At 48.4% G+C, this 23,166-nt stretch overlaps 1 protein-coding gene across 2 annotated transcripts in view; it reads left to right on the top strand.

The window, feature by feature from the left end:
* GRAMD1A (GRAM domain containing 1A) overlaps positions 1-23,166 on the top strand; it is a 145,170-nt gene that overhangs the window by 10,096 nt on the left and 111,908 nt on the right. For both annotated transcript variants that reach the window (XM_066606453.1, XM_066606452.1), the window contains exon 2: positions 15,461-16,463. In XM_066606453.1, coding sequence (XP_066462550.1) covers positions 16,171-16,463 — 293 coding nt within the window. In that variant the 5' untranslated portion in view covers positions 15,461-16,170. The remainder of the gene's footprint in view (positions 1-15,460; positions 16,464-23,166) is intronic.

The raw sequence follows: 23,166 nt of genomic DNA, 5'->3' as shown, positions 1-23,166 counted from the left end.
TGGGAGCGTGCGTGCGTGTTTTTGTGAGTGCGCAAAAATGCATCGCGCAAATACACTAAAAAAAACACAAGAAGGCGCCATTGACTTCATACATCACCCTTATTCCCATATTCAATGTGATTCTGTTGACTTTAATGGGCAGTTTGGGTCCGTAATGTGGACTAAGACAGAAAGAAGAGTTTCAAAAGTTTTGCGCCGGCAGGAGTTGCACTAAAATGCAACTTTCTGACGCCAGACTCAAGCAGTGACTGTAACGTCCGGACGGCACCTCCATCTGTTTCCGTTCCTCATCAGTTCATGACAAATCCGTCCGTCGTACCGTCTGCGCCGGAGAAAAACGGATCTGTTAAATGAAAATAAATAGCAGCTGTGTTCGCATCCGTTTCCCATTGACCCTCTCTGTCCTCGCATATATAAAAACCACATGCGAGAGCGATAGAGCGCGGACCACCTTTAGTGTAGCAATATCGCGCAAGAAACACGGGAGTCAAAACAAAAGCATTGACATCCATGGTTTCATTTCATCCCGCTTTGGGGGGGTGATTCGCACGCTCTGCAGAACGGGGTGAAATCCTGGTCATTGGCTTTAAGGAAAAAAACGGAGTTGAGAATTCCATCACGGTTCCATTATAATCAGTGATAGAAATGGCGCCGCCGGCTGCGCTATTTCCTGCATCCGAAAAATGGAACGGATGCAAACGGCAGCAAATGGAAGAAATTGGTCCCCATTTAGATTAATAGGACTTTTAACTGATCTGTTTGATTTTGTCTTTCTGGCCTGAGAACGGAAACCGTAACGCTGCTGTGAACAGCTGAGAGTTTGTTACAGGGGCGTCCGGTAGACGAGCCTCCAGGACAGTCTGGGCTCCAGCAGATACATTTTATCAGCACTGTTACATTGTAGCAAATCAGAACAAGTGAGAGATGTGCGCCGCTATCAGCGGGTTTATGACCGGCTCCTACAAGGAGGTAAGTCCTAGACCGGAACGGGGATGTGCGCCGCTATCAGCGGGTTTATGATGGGCTCCTACAAGGAGGTAAGTCCTAGACTGGACCGGGGATGTGCGCCGCTATCAGCGGGTTTATGATCGGCTCCTACAAGGAGGTAAGTCCTAGACCGGACCGGGGATGTGGGCCGCTATCAGCGGGTTTATGATCGGCTCCTACAAGGAGGTAAGTCCTAGACCGGACTGGGGAGTCATTGCATCTTGTGGATCTGGACTTTTCCAAAGGCATTTGATACTGTGCCTCATAAAAGCTTGGTATATACAATGAGGATGCTTGGTCTGGGGGAGAATGTGTGTAAGGGGGTTAGGAACTGGTCAGTTATAGAAAGCAGAGGGGGTTATTAACCCCTTAATGACGCAGCCTTCCCCCCCCCCCCATTTTCGTTATTTCCTCCCTCTTTTAAAGAATCGTAGCTCCTTTATTTATCCATCACCGTCGCTGTATGAGGGCTTGTTGTTTTTTGCAGAATGAGTTATATTTTTCAATGGTGCTGTTTAATGTACCGTATAATGGACTGAAAAACTTAAAAAAAATTCTAAGTGGAGTAAAATGAAAAAAAAACCACATTCCGCCATCTTTCAGTGCGTTTTGTTTCTATGGCGCACAAACTGCAACAAAAATCACCTGATAACGTTATTCTATGGGTCGGTACGATTACTACGATACCAAACTTGGGGCTTTTACCCACTAGCATTTTTTTTTTACTGCAAGTATCGATGGGACTTTCTAATGATAAAATGGCGTCTGCTTCTGCGCTTCTGCGATTTCTGTGTGATGCGATTTTAATATTAGAGAGTCCCATTGATATTTGCAGTAAAAACCCTCTAGTGGGTGAAAGCCCTTATGTCGGTGTTTTTTTGCTGAACTACTTGTATATTTTTCAAAGACACTTATTTTTTTTTCTTATTATTTTCTGCCGCCATCTTCTGCGCACAATAACTTTTTTTATTTTTCTGTCGCCGTAGTTGTGCGAGGGCTCGTTTTTTGCAGGACATCCTGGAGTTTGTATTGGTAGCATTCAAATACAAACAACTTTTTGATCGCTTTTTGTTGCATTTTTTGTTGAAGACAGAATGACCAAAAAAGCGCATTTCTGGCGTTCTTTATTTTTTTCTGATGACATTCGCTGTACGGGCTATATAATGCATTACTTTGATAGATCGGACGTTTACGGATTCAGTGATACCAAAAAAAATGTTTTTTTGTTTTATAATTTAGATTCTTTTATCATAGATATGCCAAAAGGTTTTTTTTTTTTTACTTTTATTACTTTTTTTTTCAACAATTAGTAAAAATGTATTGTTCTTATTTATTTTAAGCCCCTTTGGGGGACCACAACTAGCAATGCTTTGATCACTCCTGCAGTATGATGAAATGCCATAGCATTACGTCATACTGCGATCTGACAGGCAGTCTATCAAGCCACCCCACGGGGAAGACCTGATAGGCAGTCTGCCAAGACAGCCCTGGGGCCTTTCAGAAGGCCCTCGGCTGCCATGACACCCGTACAGCTCCCTGCAATCTCATTGTAGGGGGGCCGTTCAGGGGATTTAGATGCCACTGTAAGAATTGACAGCAGCATTTAAATGATTAATAGCGCTGATCGGCAGCGCAGTTGATTTCAGCTGTTGCCGCTGGGTGTTGGCTGTAATAAACACCCAGCGCCCACGCTGTATTGTTGGAGGTCGCCCCACAATCTCCCTTTATACATACCCCAACCCCGCAGGACATAACTGTACGTCCTATAGCAGGAAGGGGTTAATGGTTCATACTGTGATTGGGTCACCATTACTTGTGGGGTTCCACAGGGGGCAGTATTGAGCCCTATTCTTTTTAATATATTTATAATGACCTGATAGAAGGATTGTGCAGTAAAATATCAATATTTTCACAAGATACAAAATTACGAAAAAGAGGACTGAATGTGGTTACAAGAGGATCTGCATAAGTTTGGGGCAGAAAAGTGACAAATAAGGTTTAAGACTGATAAATGTAAGGTTCTGCACCCGGGCAGGAAATACATATCACCATTACACACTAAATGGGAAACAACTGGGGACACTGACATGGGGAAGGACTTGGGGGTTTTAGTTACCTGTAAACTTAAAGGGGTTGTCCCGCGGCAGCAAGTGGGGTTATACACTTCTGTATGGCCATATTAATGCACTTTGTAATGTACATCGTGCATTAATTATGAGCCATACAGAAGTTATTCACTTACCTGCTCCGTTGCTGGCGTCCCCGTCTCCATGGTGCCGTCTAATTCTGATGTCTTCTTGCCTTTTTAGACGCGCTTGCGCTGTGCGGTCTTCTTCCTGGTGAATGGGGCCGTTCATGCCGGAGAGCTGGTCCTCGTAGCTCCGCCCCGTCACGTGTGTTGATTCCAGCCAATCAGGAGGCTGGAATCGGCAATGGACTGCACAGAGCCCACGGTGCACCATGGGAAAGGACCCGCGGTGCATCGTGGGTGAAGATCCCGGCGGCCATCTTGGTGAAGGAAGAAGAAGGAAGACGTCGCAGAGCGGGGATTCGGGTAAGTAATATGTATTTTTTTTTTTTTAACACATCCCTTGGGGTTGTCCTGCGCCGAACGGGGGGCTATGGAAAAAAAAAACCTGTTTAGGCGCGAGACAACCCCTTTAACTGGAGCAACCAGTGTCAGGCAGCTGTTGCCAAGGCAAATAGGATCATGGGGGCATCAGAAGAGGTCTAGGGGCACATGACGAGGACATTGTTCTTCCTCTGTACAAGTCACTGGTCAGACCACACATGGAATATTGTGGACAGTTTTGGGCACCGATACTCAAGAAGGACATATCAGAGCTTGAGCGGGTACAAAGGTGGGCAACTAAAGTAATAAACAGAATGTGTGGACTACAAGACCCAGAGAGGTCATCAAAAATTGGGATTATTTAGTTTAGAAAAAAGATGGCTGAGGGGCGACCTAATAACTATGTATAATATATGAGGGAGCAATACAGAGATCTCTCCCATCATCTATTATACCCAGGACTGTAACTAGGGGGCGCTCTAATAACTATGTATGGATACATCAGTGGACAACACAGAGATCTCTCCCATCATCTATTATACCCAGGACTGTGACTGTAACAAGGGGGCGCCCTCCACATCTAGAGGAAAGAAGGTTTCTACACAACATAGGAGGTTCTTTACTGTAAGGCTGCTTGTCCATGGGCGATAGTTCATTGTGTTACCCACAGCGATAATCCGGCCATGGGTAACGCAGTGAACGCTTTCCATGGACTTACTATGGAAAGTGCAGCCCCGACGTACATGAGCGGAGAATCATAGCGATTCTCTGCTCGTGGGATTCAAATCACGGCATGCCGCGACTCTCCGTGGTGAGCCTATCTGTCAGATTGACTCACCGCAGAGAGCTGACAGCTCTCCCCCGCGGCTAGCGATATTCCATCATGGCCTGTGGACAGGGGGCCTAAGAGCAGTGAGACTGTGGTACTCTCTGCCTGAGGACGTGGTGATGGTAAACTCGATAAAATAGTACAAGTGGGACCCGGACGCCATTCTTGAGCGATACAATATTACATGTTACATCACTGATTACTGCAGAAGGGTCGGTGATCAGGAGGCTGGAATCGGCAATGGACCGCACAGAAGCCCTGCGGTCCACCGAGGGAGAAGATCCCGGCGGCCATCTTCAACCGGTAAGTAAGAAGTCACCGGAGCGCGGGGATTCAGGTAAGCGCTGTGCAGATTTTTTTTTAGGTCCCTGCATCGGGTTTGTCTCGCGCCGAACGGGGGGGCTGTTGAAAAAAAAAAAAACCCGTTTTGGCGCGGGACAACCCCTTTAAAAGGAATTCTGCAACAGAGACAAACATTTTTTGTCTAGGCACTGATAGCGGAGTGAAAGTTTTATGGTCCCTAAATTACTGTTGATGGGGGTCTTATCTGTATAATAAATGTCTCACACTTCCCATTCACCCATAAATCCTGGGGAATAATTTAACCCAGTGTTCAGCATGTCAAAGGTTGTTATCAATTTATATTCCCAAATTCTTCTGTGGTTTTGTGACTTGAAACCACCCTTCAATATCAAAACTCTCATATCTCCCATGTTATGTCCATGGTTAGAGAAGTGCTCGGCCACAGGCAATTCTCTTTTTCTGTGTTTAATCGTGTGGCGATGAGATCTCATCCTCGCTTTCAGTTTCTGTCCTGTTTCCCCAATATAAAGACCCCCAACAGGACATTTACATGATCAGGTACACAACATTGGACGTGGAACATGTGAATGTCCCTGGGATCTTATAGTCCTGCTGTGTGTTGGGGATCCGTATCCTGTCCATGGTCCGTACGTGTCAGTAGGTCTTACAGCTCCTTACCTTACAGGGATAAGTTCCTTTTTGTGTGTCAGAGGGTAAAGTTCCTCAAGTTAGGAGGTTGCCTGTAACACAGAAGCGGAGGGTCCGGGAATATGGTTTTCAGACGGTCATCCTTGTGTAGGGTATGGTGGAGTTTCTTTGTGGTTTTCTCAGTACCTCTAGTTGCAGATTGTAGGTCACTACTAGAGGCACACGATTGTTTCTTTCCTTCTCCTTGTATTGGAGTAGTTGATTCCTGGGTATCCTGGTGGCTCTGGTGATTTGGTCATCAATTGAGGTGAAATGGTAGCCCTGATTTAAAAATGCCCTTTTAAGATGGTACAAATGTTCCTCTCTATCTGTTGGGTTGGAGCAGATCCGGTTGTATCTGATGGCCTGGCTGTAAACAATGGACTTATTGATGTGTTCAGGATGGGAACTGCCCTATCTGAAGTATGTAGGCCGATCAATCTGTTTTCGGTGTAGGGATGTCGTTATTGAGTTGTTTGAAATCTTTATGGTGGTGTCCAAAAAGTTGATTTCTATATACGAGTAGCTTAATGTCAGGTTTATAGTGGGGTGAAATGCATTGAATCTCTCATGGAATTTTAATAGTTCTTGTTCAGTGTTGGTCCAGATGATCATGATGTCATCAATGTAGTGGAAGTAGGCCAATGGTTTGTTTGGGCAGGAGGCCAAAAAGTCACTCTCCAGTTTTGCCATAAAAAGGTTGGCATATGGCGGTGCCATTTTACTGCCCATGGCGGTTCCAGTGAGTTGCTGGAATATCTCTTTGCCAAGGGAGAAATAATTGTGGGTGAGAATGAATCTTGTGAGTTGTAGCACCACCTCATTGGCCTCAAGGTGCGCCTGGCAGGCTGTCAGTCCATCTTCGTGTGGGATGTTGGAATACAAGGATTCCACATCCATAGGGGCCAGGATGGCGCGATTGGGGAGGGGACCTACGGTTGACAGTTTGTTCAGTAGGTCCGTGGTGTCTTGCAAGTAGCTGGTAGCGGTTTGAGGACACCTTCCACCCATCCCAAGATTCCTTCAGTGAGGGTTCCCACACCTGAGATAATCGACCTCCCTGGGTTGCCAACTTTGTGTAGTTTTGGAAGCATGTAGAATGTTCCCACCTTGGGGTTCTCCAGTATCAAGTCCAGAAGTTTTGTGGAGCCCACAGACAGGCTTCTGATGACCCTTCTCAATTTCCTTACATATTTCTGAGTCGGGTCTTGATCCAGTTTGGTGTAGTATCTGGCGTCTGTCAGCTGTCTGTCTGCTTCTTTCTTGTAGTCCGATGTGTTCCTGAGGACTATAGCACCACCCTTATCTGCAGGCTTAATGGTGATCTTCTTGTTGCTCTTAAGTGCATGGATGGCCCTTCTTTCCTGTATATTGATATTAAATGTTTCCCTTCCATGCTTGTCCAGTATAGTAGATTGCACCACATGCCTGAAGGAGTCTATGTATTTGTCCAAAGTGGGATTGCGGCCAGGAGGGGGCGTCCAATCAGACTTCCTTTTGGCCCCAAGTTCCTCCTGTGTTTGGGTGCTTGAGAGTCCTGTGTCCTCTTTATCATGAAAGAATTCTTTCAGTCTTAGTCTTCTGAAATATTCTTCCATGTCACTGCAGAGTTCTGTTTTCTCAAGTGTTTTAGTGGGACAGAATGAAAGTCCCCTGGAGAGGACACGGAGCGCCACCTTACTGGGGTTGTGAGATGACAGATTGATAACACAGCTGATTTTACCTTTGTCTGTGTCCCATTGAGGGTTCTGTACCATCCTGCCAGACTCGGGGTGCTCCTGATCCGTGTTTGGGTAGAGGCCTGCTCTGAGTCGAAGTCTCTGGAGTTTCTTTTCCTTGTTCTTAATAATTGCTCTAGGCTAACACGGTACCAAACCTTTGTTTTCATTTTACCAGCCTAAAATTCTATGTTCCTGTTTTAGGGTGTTACTATACAAGTGCTAGCACTCGTGATTTCCAACAATTACCGGTGCAGCCTGACAATTAGCGCTGTTACATGAGCATTAACCCTTTCCAATCCATTTATTTTTTCTCATCCATTCTCCCCAGCTCCAAATAAATTGGAGCTGGGGAGAATGGATGAGAAAAAATACATTTTCCCTGCACCCTCCTGAACTGACAGAGTTCAGGAGGGTGCAGGTGCTCACTGCACCGTGGAGGGACCTGCTTACCTTTCCGGCGTCTTCCACATTCTCCCTTCTGCCTCCTGGCTCGGCGATCATGTGACCGCTGGGGTCAGGTGGCACCCAGCGGTCACATGATCACCGGGCCGGGAGGCAGAAGGGAGAATGCAGAAGACGCCGGACAGGTAAGCAGGTCCCCACACGGTGCAGGCTCCCGGCTCGGCGTTCATGTGACCACTGGGGGTCAGGTAACACCTGCCGTCACATGATCACCGGCCGGGATCTCTGTGCATTACATAGCGCTAATTAAGGGTTTGTAGTGTGTAAAGGAGAAGGCAGAAAGGGTTAAAAACCCTTTCTGCCTTCTCCTTGGGGGTCCTTGATGAGGACCAGTGCAGGAGTGCATCTGCACCCGATGTGTCTGATGATCGGGTGCAGATGCACTCCTGCACTGCAGTGTCGGGCCTGCCCCGACATCGGAGCTGTGGAGGGAAATGATGATGTCGGGGCAGGCCCGACATTGGATTGGAAAGGGTTAATGGCATTTGTGCAATAGCTCTCTTAGCATTGTATAGACTGAATAGAATTGTAACAAACCCTCAGCTGAGGCTAAATTCACATCAGAGCTAGGGATTCCAATTTCCTGCTTCATTATGGGAGCAGGAAAACAGATTCTCCTGGACAAACAGATCCATCTCATAATGGAACCAAACTGTGCTGAACAGACTCCATTTACTATAATGGGGTCCGTTCAGTTCCTTCATCTGTCCACATTCATACCAGACAAAAAACTCCTGCACGCGCGACTTTTTCGTCCGACATTCCATGCTGGATCTGCAACAGGGACTCCGCCTATACAAAATATACTGCAGTACTTCACTATTGCAGTATATTATACCTTTAAGTCCTGCCACAAGATAGGTCTTAATAGAATGAAATCCATGGGTAATGATTGGAACTCTGCCATTTAATCAATGGGGGCCTGAGCAGGGAACAGAGGGAGCCCCCTTCCTTCTATCAGGCCACTTAAATGCCACTATCAGAACTGACAGTGACAGCAACACTGGAGAAAAAACACACGGGCATACATACATCCACATATTGTACAAGGATGCAGCGCTTCTCAGCAGTGTTTATAAAGATGAGGCTTTGTTACATTTTAATCACATTGTATAAGTCAACTAACCACTTCATAGGCCGCCTGCAGACGGGCGGTTGGATCCGGCGGTGAGGATTCTCGCCACGGGACCCGACCCGAGCGCCTGCAGGGACCGACGTGTACTCACCCGCGCCTGCGGCTCCGGCTGTTTGATGTGCCTGCTTGCCGGGCAGCCGGCGCATGCGCAGACCGGAGGCGGCGGCGGGTGAGTGATGTTTCTGTGCGGGGCTCTGCAAAAGGTTTTTCTATCTTGCCCCCTACCCCACAACGCAGACATATGAAGGATAAGGGAGCTGGTTGTTACATGCACTACACAACTAATACTTGCCAGAAATTCCTGCAGCTCCTTTAATGCTACTGTAGGCCTCTTGGCGTCCCAGACCAATTTTCTTCTGGTCTTTCCTTCAATTTTTGAGGTCCGTGTAGTTCTTGGTAATGTCACTGTTGTGCCACATGTAATCTACTTCTTGATGACCGTCTTCACTGTGTCCCTTGGTATATGTACGACGGGGTGCTGATAAGTCTTTGGCTTTACCCAGAAAGAAACAAGATAGGAAGATGAAACTTTACATTTACTCCACATACTCTCCACTGATGTCAACACACTTCTGTTGTGCCTCAAACCAGTCATCCGTAGCAGCCATGGCATCAGAAATGGTGTGAAATTTGGTACCCTTGAGGTGTTTCTTCAGGTTTGAAAGCAGATGATAGTCGGAGGGAGCTAGATCTGGTGAATAAGGTGGGTGGTCAACCAGCTAGAAGCCTAGCTCCACCAGTTTTGCCGTGGTTGCTTGTGCAGTGTGAGTGGAGGCGTTGTCTTGCAGGAACAAGATTCCTTTGGACAGCTTACTGCGCCTTTTGGCCTTCAGAGCTGCCTTCAATTGGTCCAAAAGTTCAATGTGATACCTTGCATTGATGGTGGAACCATTCCGAAGGTAGTCCACTAGCAGCATGCCTTCCTTATCCCAGAACACAGACGCCATCACCTTAGTGGCTGAGAACCACCGTGCCTCCACTCTTCTGACTGCTCCTTGGTTTCAGGGTCATACAAATAAATCCAGGTCTCATCCATAGTGATCAGTCGATCCAGGAAGTTCTTATCAGTCTGGAAACACAAATGGACCAGGAAGTTTTCACTCTCATGCTTTTTTGATCTGTTGTCACACATTTGGGGACCCAGTTTGCAGATGGCTTCTTCATGTTCCAATGTTCATGGATAATGGCACAAACACGTTCACGAGAAATCCCCATGATGTCTGCTATTCCTGCAGCTGAAATTGGCCGATTCTCCAGTATGAGGTTGTGCACAGCATTGACGATCTGCGGAACAACAACCTCTCATGGTCGTCCAGGACGTTCCTCATCATTGGTGCTGAAGTGGCCCGTTTTAAATTTGGCAACCCAGTTCTTAACTGTAGAATATGAAGGGCATTGATCCCCCAATGTCTGCGACATATTACCAGGAATGTCCTTTGCAGAATGTCCTCTGCTCTCATTGGCTGTGAATATCGCCTTAGACTCCGCCATTTTGTTTTCCCGCGTGCCGAGATCGCTGTTGCCATAAGCTGCAAACACAAAATTTTGAAAACATATATTAGACACATAAGGCTTTCATGTGATGTAACATTCGTTACCATAGAAACGAAAAAAGAACACAAAGCCAAAGACTTATCAGCAGCTCCTCGTAATGCCTTGGAAACTTTTTTTTGTTCCTTCTCCTGACTCACACCTTCCAACAATCAGATCCCTTTGAAGTGCTGTAAGCTCTTTACGGACCAACTAAGAAAATGTCAGGAAAATCCTCCTGGAGGAGCAGAACTTTTTATGTGAATCCCTGTAAATAATGGCAGCGGAGTGCTGACTACTATTTCACATGGGTTTAAATGTGATTGGCTAATTTTGAACACAATCACATCCCCAATTGTAAGAGGGTGTTTATACTAATGCGAGAAGCTGGATGGACATATTGACAAATTGTCCTCCACTGGGCCGTTCTGGGCAGACTGTTAGGAGGTGTTGGGACCAGTGAATGTGTGAGGGCACACAAGGTGACCGGGCTCAGGATGCCACCTACAGACCAGCAGTAGAGAGGAGCGTCTGACCAGACTGTTAGGAGGTGTTGGGACCAGTGCATGGGGGCACACAAGGTGACCGGGCTCAGGACGCCCCCTACAGACCACCAGTAGAGAGAAACGTCTGACCAGACTGTTAGGAGGAGTTGGGACCAGTGGATGTGTGAGGGCACACAAGGTGACTGGGCTCAGGACATCCCCTACAGACCACCAGTAGAGAGAAACGTCTAACCAGACTGTTAGGAGGTGTTGGGACCAGTGGATGTGTGAGGGCACAAAAGGCAAATGGGCTCAGGACCCCCAACAGACCACCTGTAGAGAGGAGCGTCTGACCAGACTGTTAGGAGGTATTGGGACCAGTGGATGTGTGAGGGCACACAAGGTGACCAGGCTCAGGACCCCCAATAGACCACCAGAAGAGAGGAGCGTTTGACCAGACTGTTAGGAGGTGTTGGGACCAGTGGATGTGTGAGGGCACACAAGGTGACCGGGCTCAGGATGCCCCCTACAGACCACCAGTAGAGAGGAGCGTCTGACCAGACTGTTAGGAGGTGTTGGGACCAGTGGATGTGTGAAGGCTCACAAGGTGACCGGGCTCAGGATGCCCCCTACAGACCACCAGTAGAGAGGAGCCTCTGACCAGACTGTTAGGAGGTGTTGGGACCAGTGGATGTGTGAAGGCTCACAAGGTGACCGGGCTCAGGACGCCCCCTACAGACCACCAGTAGAGAGGAGCATCTGATCATCCGACAAGCACCAGCAGCTCCAACTGTTTCGTTGTCGGCCATCCAGAGACAGGTGGCGCCATCGTTACACTCCTGTGTCTTTCAGAATCATTTCCAGGCACTTGGCTGAAGGACATTTGTTCTTACAGCCCCCATTACATGTACTGCCTCTGACATCCACCGTCGCCTCTGTTTGCAGGGATGTCGTGAACAAGAAAACTGGACGCTACGGAGGGGAACTGGGTATCTTCAGTGATGAATCCAGATTTAGGGCTCAGTCGCACGGGTGTTTGTACGCTCGTCTGTCAGTTGCGTTTGCGATCCACATCTATACAGAACCAATGCTTTTCAATGGGAGCGGTCACATGTGCGAATTTTACAGGCGTGTAAATTATAGGGCACAACGATTCGCAGAATGTGGCTATCTGCGTTCTGCGTTTCAATGTTGCGCACAAACGCATGTTTTGAAGATGCCTGCAATTTTTATTTTTTGACCACGCCGCACTGTACTCCCGTCATGGAGCTCGACAAAAAGGTTTGGGCCGCTCACAGATTCATGCGCATTTTGAAGCGCACTGTGCATATACTCGGGTCATACGGGCGTTTTACTAGCGCGGATAAATGCTGCTAGGTGCAGATGTTTCGCCGTGATGCCAGCTTCGGCCACACGAATTTTTGAACGCATCAGTTACGCGCACAAAAATTCGTGCGACAAAACGCCCGTGTGACTGAGCCCTTAGTTTGGGCGCTGACAACAACTGTTTTTATGTCTGGAGACCTCGGGGTGAGCGCCTCAATCCTGCCTCTGCTATAGAGCGATACACTGCCCCCTGCTGGTGTGATGGCCTGGGGGACATCGCATACGACAGTTGGTCCCCCCTAGTGGTGGTACGAGGGACAATGACAGCTCAGCGATATGTTCAGCACATCCTGCAGCCACATGTGTTCCTCTTATGGCGGCTTCCAGCAGGATAATGCTCGGCCGCACACACAAGGGGGTCACAGGAAGCCCCCACAACATTGCCACACTTCTGTGACCGCCCGGCCGCCAGACTGATCACCAATTGTACATGTACTTCAATGTTACATTCGATTCCGACAACTCCTACTAGGTGCTTGTTTTTTTTTTACAAGGCGTATTCTCTCTCTCTCTCTCTCTCTCTCTCTCTCTCTCTCTATATATATATATATATATATATATATATATATATATATATATATATATATATATATATATATATATATATATATACTGTACAGCGCCACTTCTCCTGTCCTGTATACTGGGTGTAATTCTCAGTATCTGCTACTAATTTGTATACATGGACACAGCACAGTACCATTGCTTTTGATTCCCTCCTGGTCACCTCTTGGCATCTCCATCGTCTCTGTGCCCGCTGCCATCCCTGACATTTGATATATAAGCCTGTATCCAGCTGCGGCGCTGACAGGCCATACTCTAATATATTGCTGTCATCATTCCTGGGCGCCGGCATCATTTGCCATAATTGTCTGTGAGCGGTTCTATTAAATGAGCAGGATTTGCTGCCTTTTCTTCTACAGCCCTGAAATATGTCCGCCATTGTAAGCTCCGCCCCCTTCTGCAGGACACATGCGGCATATTTATGGCCGTTAATTAGAATCCTTCTTCGGCGGAGCGAGCTGCGGGTTCATTTCTGCAGATAAGTCGAGTCAATGGCTTCCTATAAATATCCTGCTGGGATGACTTTATTACTGCACTTTTCCTACAGGAATTTGTCGCCCAAGGATTATAGATGCCCGTCAAGCCTGGAGGGGCGCGGATCTGGTCGCCAACTGCTGCTCTGCAGTGGGCAGAATCCAGCCGGGACACTGGTGAGGACTAACATTAGGGGTAGAGGGTGGTGGCATCTCTTACCCCTGAGGGGGCCCAGTCCTGGTTACTACTGGTACTACTGCTGTGAAAGCTGGGCCAAGCAGTCCTTAAAGAGGCAGTGACCTTCTTTATATAGTGACTTGGACAAGACCTGTGTTAGCCAGCTGGTGGGTAGGAACTATTCTCCTGGTGACACAAGTTTTGAGTGATGTGCATGTTGCATGCTTACAGAGGGGTGTAGTCAGGCAGTCAGTGAAGGATATAGTGGTCAGAAGGACCTATGGAGACTAACCTTATAACCTAAATACAGCACCAGAACCAAGCTCATAACCTAAATACAGCACCAGAACCAAGCTCATAACATAAATACAGCAGCAGAACCAAGCTCATAATATAAATACAGCAGCAGAACCAAGCTCATAATATAAATACAGCATGTACCATCCTTAGTCCAGAAATACAGCACCAGAACTAAGCTCATAACATAAATACAGCATGAACCTTTCTCGGTACATAGAAACAATACCAGAACCAAGCTCTTAACAGATATAGCAACAGAACCCAGCTCAGTCCAGAGATACAGCACCAGAACCAAGCTCATAATATAAATATAGCATGAGCCATCCTCGGTACACAGATACAATACCAGAACCAAACTCATAACATATATACAGCAGCAGAACTAAGCTCATAATATAAATACAGCATGAACCAGCCTTGTACTTAGATACAGTACCAGAACCAAGCTCAGAACATCAGAAGAAAAATGGTGATTCATGTAGCTTCACAAGCCGCACGGAGGCCAGGTGGCATAAGGTGGGCGATTGCTCCCAGCCTATACCCACCTGGTGTCACCCTACAAGTTGATAACCAGTAATTTATGTTCATCCACATAGGTCACACGTAGCTAAGGCTGGCCATGTACAGATCCTTGTGCCTCCTAGAGGAAATAAAATATGGTATATATAGGGCCATGAAGAGGGAGCACAGCTTCTTCTACATACCCCATGGACAATATCACTCCTCCACTTGCTCCGCAACTTGTTAAACAAAGTGGGGGGTGTCAGCCGAAGGATGATACTACCTTTCTCGGATGAAACGTATAGATGCATGATAGGTTGTAGGGGTATAAACTGGCACATGGAGGGGAATTCCATGATTAATTTGCACTGTTAAACCACTAAACCTCTGTGTACTTACCCGGTGGAGCAGAAGACCATCTTGTGAGATGAGACTTATGCACAGATGACTGACCTTTGCGTCATGTGATTCAACATAGTGATATGCACTGACATGTGCTACACCTTTTATACAGTATGTCGTATTTTCTGATGTATTGGCATTTTTTTTCATAAAAAATCTGAGCTCCTCCTCCCCTCCCCCTCCCCCCCCCCCCCCCCCTGCGTTGCTGCTGGATTATTAACCTCTTCAGGTAGTTTTCATAGCCTTCCCGGTGGCTATTAGTGTAGTATGTCTCCACCGGAAGTACTAGTAGGCGGCACCCGGCCCTCCGTTGCTGAAGGGTTAGCCTTCTAGTCTGGTAACAGTCAGGAGGAGTGTCCGGAGGGAGCTTCTTGGCTGCAGTAATGCTGGATCTGAGTGTTACCCCTCTGCATTCCGAATGGTGCTGGAGTGTCAGCCCTCCGGTCCGGCACCGGTCGCTTGGGAGGAGTGTCCAGAGGGAGCTTCCTGGCTACAGTAATGCCAGAGCTGAGTGTCACTCCTCCGCATCCTGACCGGTGCCGGAGTGTCAGCCCTGTGGTCCGTCACCGGTCACTCGGGAGGAGTGTCCAGGAGTTTCCTGGGTGTAGTAATGCCAGAGCTGGGAACCGCCTACTAGTACTGAGCAGTACTAGTGTAGTATGTCTCTGCCAATCGGGGGCTTTTGCCAGCTTCAGGTGTGACTTGGGCGTTACCTGTAGGTGAGCCCGGCCAACCCATAGTTCCGGTGGTGGACTATCACATCCCTTCCATTTACATTATCACAACCCTCCCATTTAAACCATCATGGCCCTCTCGGACTATCATGGCTCCCCCATTAAGACCATCACATCTCTCGGTGAACTATCACACTCGTTCCTGTAGACAATCATACTCCGTTCACTCATTAGTGTCTTCTTTTTTAGTAATTTATGTTTCTTCCCGCAGATAAGATGAGACCGTTGGTTGGAGTGCCACAATATGAAAGGACAATTTCTCAAGATGTTCAACTTGTATGGAGACACTTTAAACCACAAGACCAGTAAATGATCGAAACCGTCATCTCAGAGTCAGGAGGGTGCTGGCAAGGGCATCTGATTGGCTGGAAATGTAAATCTTGTGAAATCTATAGATTGACTCAGGTTTTCCAACCTAAAGACTTTTCCTCTCCGGGGCACAGGGACCTTCTGAATTGTCTCCTGGTAAAAGCTTTATCATTTTGCCTCTGGACTTGACTCCTTTGCAGAATCCGCTGCACAGGATGGTAAGGAGCTTTGACCAAAGGGATATTTGCACTTACGTTAATTAAGATGTTTTAAAATAATTGCTTTAGAAAGCGTTGGACACCTCCCTCTGCCTCCTCTCCGTTATATCGAACTCCTGCTCTTCAGGTCCAACGCCTGCACATTGCCGAAGTTAAGTGCACATTAAAGCTTTATTAATAGACGGTAATGGCGGTGGAATTTGGAGGGTGAGAACGGTCACGTTTGGAGGCGAGGTGGAGCCGCCTGTGCTGGATTATTGGAGACACCAAAGATTATACAATCGCTGCAAAATACCAAAAACTTGGCAATTACGGTCAAGGAGATGGATGAGGAGTTTTGCCACCTAAATCTATAGGGTCAAGGCTTACTGGGCATGCTAGGCCTTGTGTTATCATGGAAACCTTTAGACAGCTGAAGCCTCAAGAGTTATGGTCATGTTCTTCAACGCCAAGTGCCAGGCGACGGCGCCTGAAGCTGAAGAAAGGTCAGGGGTCACCAGAGTCATGTGGTGGGAGCGACAGGGAAGGGACAGCGTCCAGAGGAAAAACTCTGACACCCCCCGCCATAGAGGTAACTCCATCCAGCGAAGATGAAGTGTGGTCAAACTGCTCCACGCCGAGTGCTTCACCGAAGAGACGCCGAGGCCTGCTAAAGAAATGGCTGAGTAGGAGAGAAGGAGGAGGATGGTAAGTGACATCGTTATACTGATTCCTTCCATGAACACTGACATGTTACTTATTGCATTGGTTTTCATAGGTGCAGTACCGCCACCCATCCTGTAGGTGGTCTAGAGAGATCCGTCATCATTGTCATTATCTAGCTTGTAAAAACAGCGCCACCTGTAGTATGGAGGAATGTTAGAGGAGGAGGATGGGGAGAAACTGTACAGATAGGAAAATTTGTGCTGCCCCGAAGCATCCAATAAATCTGCAGCTGTCAGAACAAGGACATTTCCAGGGACAAACCGTGAAGGACGATCAGAGGCTGCTGGGAATTGGGGGTTGATTATAATGTACATATCACAGGAACCCAGCAAGGAGGAGGAGGGGGCAGCTTCACCTCCTCCTTACAGTGGGTATTATTGACCCATATGGGGCTCCCTCTGCTTAAGTACCCCACTGTTAGCAAGGAGTATCCTGAGGGGGACGGGAGGACAAGAAGTAGAAGATCCTCTGTCCTGAGGAAGGAAATTAGATTTGTCCGGCATGACTTGTCTGTTACAAACCCATGCTGGCTCTGGCTAATTACTCCATTCTCATCCAAGTACTTGCATACGTGCTGTTAAATAATTCCTTCAAAGACCTTCCCCAGTGTAGAAGTCAGGCTTGCAGGTCTGCGGTTCCGCCAACCTCCTGGCGTTTCTTGTGGAGGATGACGTCACCAGCTGTTACCCGACTGCTGCAGCTAATCAGAGGCTGCAGCATCACCGTTCTGAACTCCTGGCATCAGCACTCAAATTCTGGGTGCCAGGATGTGAGGCTTGTTGGTGCTTTCCTGGCATACTGTGCTAGCCTATCCAGTATGCCCGTGCCAAGGGGAAGGGCATCTCTGTTCTGGGTTCCCCCTTACATCTGTGTATGATATTTTACTTCTGCTAGGTGACTTTATTTCCTCATCTTGACTGTATACTCATTTAATGCTCAGTCTTATTGTGCCCGGTAATGCCAGTCTCCCTCGCTGGCAGCATCCTGCAGATCTCAGGGTCGCCAACAAGTAAATCTGCATTAGCAGTCTGCAATGGTTATCAAAGGCAATGAAACGCGAGCTCAGCAATGGCCCTGACTTGTCCCGGCGCCAAGAGAGGCTCTGGGTTATGTCTGGGCATGGCGGGCTGATAAAGAGGAGGTCGCCTACTCCTCTACTTGGTCATGTCATGACACGACTAGCTTTAGGAAGGGGGAGAGGGGGCAAACTAGAGGGTTGTACAGGATCTCCATGTTCTTTAGGGGCTCCTCAAGGACAATGTGATTTACTACTCCAGACCAGCAGAGAATGTAAAAATGTAACCTCTTCACTACCCCAGACCAGTAAGAAACATAGAATTAACCTCTTCACTACCCCAGACCAGTAAGAAACATAGAATTAACCTCTTCACTACCCCGGACCAGTAAGAAACATAGAATTAACCTCTTCACTACCCCAGACCAGTAAGAAACATAGAATTAACCTCTTCACTACCCCAGACCAGTAAGAGACATAGAATTTCAAATACTGGCAGGCAATGTAAAATTAACCTCTTCACTACCATAGACCAGCAGGGAACATAGAATTAACCTTTTCAATCCAGCACTGGAGCCCCGGAGCCCACCGCACTGAAGAATTACCGTTGAAGCCTATGACTGGCTGAGCGGTCACCTGCACAATGAATGGCATTTGACTGCCCGCCGCTTCCTCCGGGCATCAGGGCTCCAGCCCTGGATGTGGAGCCGCTGGGATAGGTGAGTATACAATTTTTCTTCATTTTACACAATTTTAGTGAGTATACAATTTTTCTTCATTTTACACAATTTTAAGCCCCTAGAATTTTTTTATGTCCCTGAAAACCCCCTTAACTTTTTCCCTATCTTAAACCAGCTTGGAATGGCCGGTTAACCTCTTCACTACCCTAGACCGGCAACAAATATAAAATTAACCTTTTCGGTACCCTAGGTGAACAGGAAATGTAAAATTAACCTCTTCACTACCCCAGACCAGCAGGGAATATGTGAATTATGTAGCTATCTCCCAGTGTTACCTGGTTAGTTATCCCCCTGTATCTGAACCCCCTGGAGATCTTCTGCTCAGGTGGGTCATGTGATCTCCTTCTGACCTCCTGAGATTTACTTGGCTTTATGTGTTCTCAAATTAGTCAGATTCTCAGTCAGCTGAACTTCTTTCAATGGGCAAGTAAAGGGGTTATTGAGGAAGCGCCCACCGAGATACACGGGGGTCTGAGCGGAAGCGCTGCTCCGATTACTGTGGCCGGCGCTCGTAATTGTAAGTGCAGCTCTCATTGAAACCAATGGGTTCTATTCACTGCATATTGCACATGTAATACGCAGCGCAAATGCGTTTGTGTGAATAAGCCCTCAACCCTTACTGCTCATGATAAGTATAGAGAATACAGACCATTCGGGACTGTAATACTTATGTTGTCTTTAGTGCACTTGTGCTGCCCCCTGGTGTTTGAACATTGATGCTGCACCATTGTAAAAAAAAAAAATACAGCTGCGTTCACCGGGTTCACCTAATAACGCGATATAATCACATGATGTTATCCTGAACTAATGGCGTAATGTTCGGGGAAAAGATTCAGGACTCTGTCTGTAGGCTAAAAAGTTATCTTATCCTTGAACAGTTCTGCACAGCAGATCTCTCCGCGGCCAAATTCACGACATAATTCTGATGCTTAGACCAGTGCCACACGGACATGCGTGAATTTTCGCCACGTATATACACAATCGGCGTACGTGTGCGTGTTTTACTGTACTTTCTGCGCACAAATCGTGACGATTTACGCTTGCAAAAGCACTCCAGGCCGTGCTGCCCATCATTGGAATGGGCAATTAGTGCAATTAGCTCACTATGCGTTCTATCCCTGAACAAATGTGCAGAAAAGTAGAGCGCGCTTCGTATTGTTTTGCGCAAACAAAATGCGGCCGCAAAATAAGCTTATGTGAATCGCCCTATGAAATCAACGGGTTATATTCACTAAACTCTGCGCAAATATCTTTCTGTGACGCAGGCCTGAGGGCTCCTTCACACGAACGTATGTGCAAATATGCGCACACGCTTCAGCGCCATGTATCCGCAGTATGAACAAAGCACTTTTGCGCTTGTTTTTTTTACATTTACTGTCCTTTCTTGCGCATGCAGGGTCTGTTCATATGCGTGACGCGCCACCGCCCTACGCCCTGATTTAAAAGGCTATTTAGGCTAATGAGGTCCAGATATGTTCTTTTCACCGCGGTTTTGTTTATCGCGCATCCCTTTGCGTATTGCATGTGCATTTGCACCCCTCCTATAGACTTCTATGAGGCCCTTTGGTGCACAAATGCGCACTAAATAGAGCAGGTTCTACTTTTCTGTATGTGCGAAAAAAAAGGAAATGTAAATGCATATCGCAGGCGCAAATACACCCGTGTGAAGGAGCCGCAGATTTCTGGGTGTCAGATCCAGGTCAGTTAAAGGGGTTGTCTCGCGAAATCAAGTGGGGTATACACTTCTGTATGGCCATATTAATGCACTTTGTAATATACATCGTGCATTAAATATGAGCCATACAGAAGTTATTCACTTACCTGCTCCGTTGCTAGCGTCCTCGTCTCCATGGTTCCGTCTAAATTCGCCAGCAGCTTGCTTTTTTAGACGCGCTTGCGCAGTCCGGTCTTCTCCTTTCAGCACGAGCCGCTTCAGTGTGCTCCCCGCTACAGCTCTTCTGCGCATGCGCTACAGCTCTTCTGCTGTCACTGCTCGGGAGCGCGCTGGAGCGGCCATTCTGTACCATCCTCTGTTAGAGGAAGGTGCAGAGCCGCTCAGCTGTCCCGAGAAGCCGCCCAGCTGTCCCGCCGTCCTGCCGCCCAGGTAAGTGATGGGCTGGGGGGGCTGCCGCTGTGATGGGGGGGCTGTCGCTGTGATGGGGGGGCTGTCGCTGTGCCGGGGGGGCTGTCGCTGTGCCGGGGGGGGGGGCTGCCGCTGTGATGGGGGGGGCTGTCGCTGTGCCGGGGGGGCTGCCGCTGTGATGGGGGGGCTGTCGCTGTGATGGGGGGGCTGCCGCTGTGCCGGGGGGGGCTGCCGCTGTGATGGGGGGGCTGTCGCTGTGCCGGGGGGGGGGGGCTGCCACTGTGATGGGGGGGGCTGCCGCTGTGCCGGGGGGGGGGGGGGGCTGCCGCTGTGATGGGGGGGCTGTCGCTGTGCCGGGGGGGGGGGCTGCGCCGGTTACCTGCTGCCTGGCGGTGGGTGACTGGTCGGCCGCGTTCAATCCAGGGGTCCGGTCAGCAGCTGCGGGGCGTCTGGTTGTCAGGGAGACACAGCTGGTAGTGCCTCGGGAGCGCGCACGTCGGGCTACAGCAAGCGACGGGAAAAGAGCCGGCGGCCATCTTGGGAAAATTTTTATAAGTTGCTGAAACGCTGGAACGGTAAGTACAAACCAGCTAGAAAAGTCATTTATAGGGGGGCTTAGTAATGTACGCTTAATTAGGGGGACTGGGCAAAAAAAAATTCACTGCTTCCTCGAGATAACCCCTTTAAGTCCAGCGGAGATCCAACAATTTGATCATGTGTGAACACACCCATGGGCCGGATCCACGGGGCGTATTTGCACACGCAATACGCAGAGAATAGAATTTCGGTCATGCAAAACAAAAGTGCACCAAAATGCAGGCAATACGCTTGGAGATGTGCGAAACACTGCCGAGAAAAGATCACCTCTGGAATTCATTAGCCATTTCAATCGGCGCATATTTTTTAGCTGCACACGCCTTACGTGTAGAAAAAGTACAGTAATATATGCGGACGTGCGCAAAAAAGCATAGTTCGTTCCGCAAAACGCTGCGCTTAGGCACGTGCAAATACACGTCCGCTCATGTGGATCCGGCTTAATGCTTTGCTCACATCTGCGTCTGAGGCGCCATTCAGAGATCCAACACAGAATGGCAGACAAAATAGCGCTATTCATTTCGGAAATTTCCAGAGGGCGGGTTGGAAGCGAGACGGATTCCAATACAGTCAGCGGGCTCCGCGCAGACCGTCTGGTTCCTTCATACGATGGATAGGAGAATGAAAAAGTAAGAAGCCGTAAAGGTTACATTTCAATTCTCACTAATTTCACAATCTGTGCTTTCTGTCAGTGAACGGCGGCATTTTTTTTCATTCAAAGGCTAAAAACCCTTTCCGAACGAATATGTCTCACAGCTGAGATTTTGTTACAATGTATCAGCGCAGGCAGGAGCAGTCAACTTGGACACTAAGGGTGAATGCCCACGGATGGAAACGCTATGTGTTACCCGCTGCAGAAAAACGCGCGTGAATCCCGCAGCTATTAGGTTCTATTGAACCTAATAGCTTTCTGCCTGTTAAATGCTCAGAGGGAATTCGCAGAGGGAAGTGAATCGCGACATGTCGTATTTGCCGTGAATTTACGCCGTAGGAGGTCTTGATTAATATAGTATGAATGGAGATGCAGAATTCCGCGATCACCAGCTGGCACTTTATATTGCGGTACTTCCACAGCGTAAATCCGCGGGCTTATCCCGTGACGCTTGTGGGCATGAGCCCTAAATGAGAGAGATTGGTGCTGCTGGGTTTAGGATTTCTTATGCTGATACATTGTAACAAGCCAATCAGATGTGACAGCAGGCTGAGGTGTGGGCGGCTTTTATAAGAATATGACCTCCTAGGATCCAGTCAGGGGCGCCCCAAGCCTTTATACTAGGATCCAGTCAGGGGCGCCCCAAGCCTTTATACTAGGATCCAGTCAGGGGCGCCCCAAGCCTTTATACTAGGATCCAGTCAGGGGTGCCCCAAGCCTTTATACTAGGATCCAGTCAGGGGCGCCCCAAGCCTTTATACTAGGATCCAGTCAGGGCGCCCCAAGCCTTTATACTAGGATCCAGTCAGGGGCGCCCCAAGCCTTTATACTAGGATCCAGTCAGGGGCGCCCCAAGCCTTTATACTAGGATCCAGTCAGGGGCGCCCCAAGCCTTTATACTAGGATCCAGTCAGGGGCGCCCAAGCCTTATACTAGGATCCAGTCAGGGGCGCCCCCAGCCTTTATACTAGGATCCAGTCAGGGGCACCCCAGCCTTTATACTAGGATCCAGTCAGGGGCACCCCCAGCCTTTATACTAGGATCCAGTCAGGGGCGCCCCAAGCCTTTATACTAGGATCTAGTCAGGGGCGCCCCAAGCCTTTATACTAGGATCCAGTCAGGGGCGCCCAAGCCTTTATACTAGGATCAGTCAGGGACGCCCCAAGCCTTTATACTAGGATCCAGTCATGGGCGCCCCAAGCCTTTATACTAGGATCCAGTCAGGGGCGCCCCAAGCCTTTATACTAGGATCCAGTCAGGGGCGCCCCAAGCCTTTATACTAGGATCCAGTCAGGGGCGCCCCAAGCCTTTATACTAGGATCCAGTCAAGGGGGGGGGCCCCAAGCCTTTTATACTAGGATCCAGTCATGGGGCGCCCCAAGCCTTTATACTAGGTTCCAGTCAGGGGCGCCCCAAGCCTTTATACTAGGATCCAGTCAGGGGCGCCCCAAGCCTTTATACTAGGATCCAGTTAGGGGCGCCCCAAGCCTTTATACTAGGATCCAGTCAGGGGCGCCCCAAGCCTTTATACTAGGATCCAGTCAAGGGGGGGGGCCCCAAGCTTATACTAGGATCCAGTCAGGGGCGCCCCAAGCCTTTAT

Source organism: Eleutherodactylus coqui, chromosome 6 (assembly GCF_035609145.1).
Source record: "Eleutherodactylus coqui strain aEleCoq1 chromosome 6, aEleCoq1.hap1, whole genome shotgun sequence".
NCBI classification, from domain to species: Eukaryota; Metazoa; Chordata; class Amphibia; order Anura; family Eleutherodactylidae; genus Eleutherodactylus; species Eleutherodactylus coqui.
Note: the sequence above shows the minus strand (reverse complement) of the source record. Positions and strands in the feature narration are given on the sequence as shown.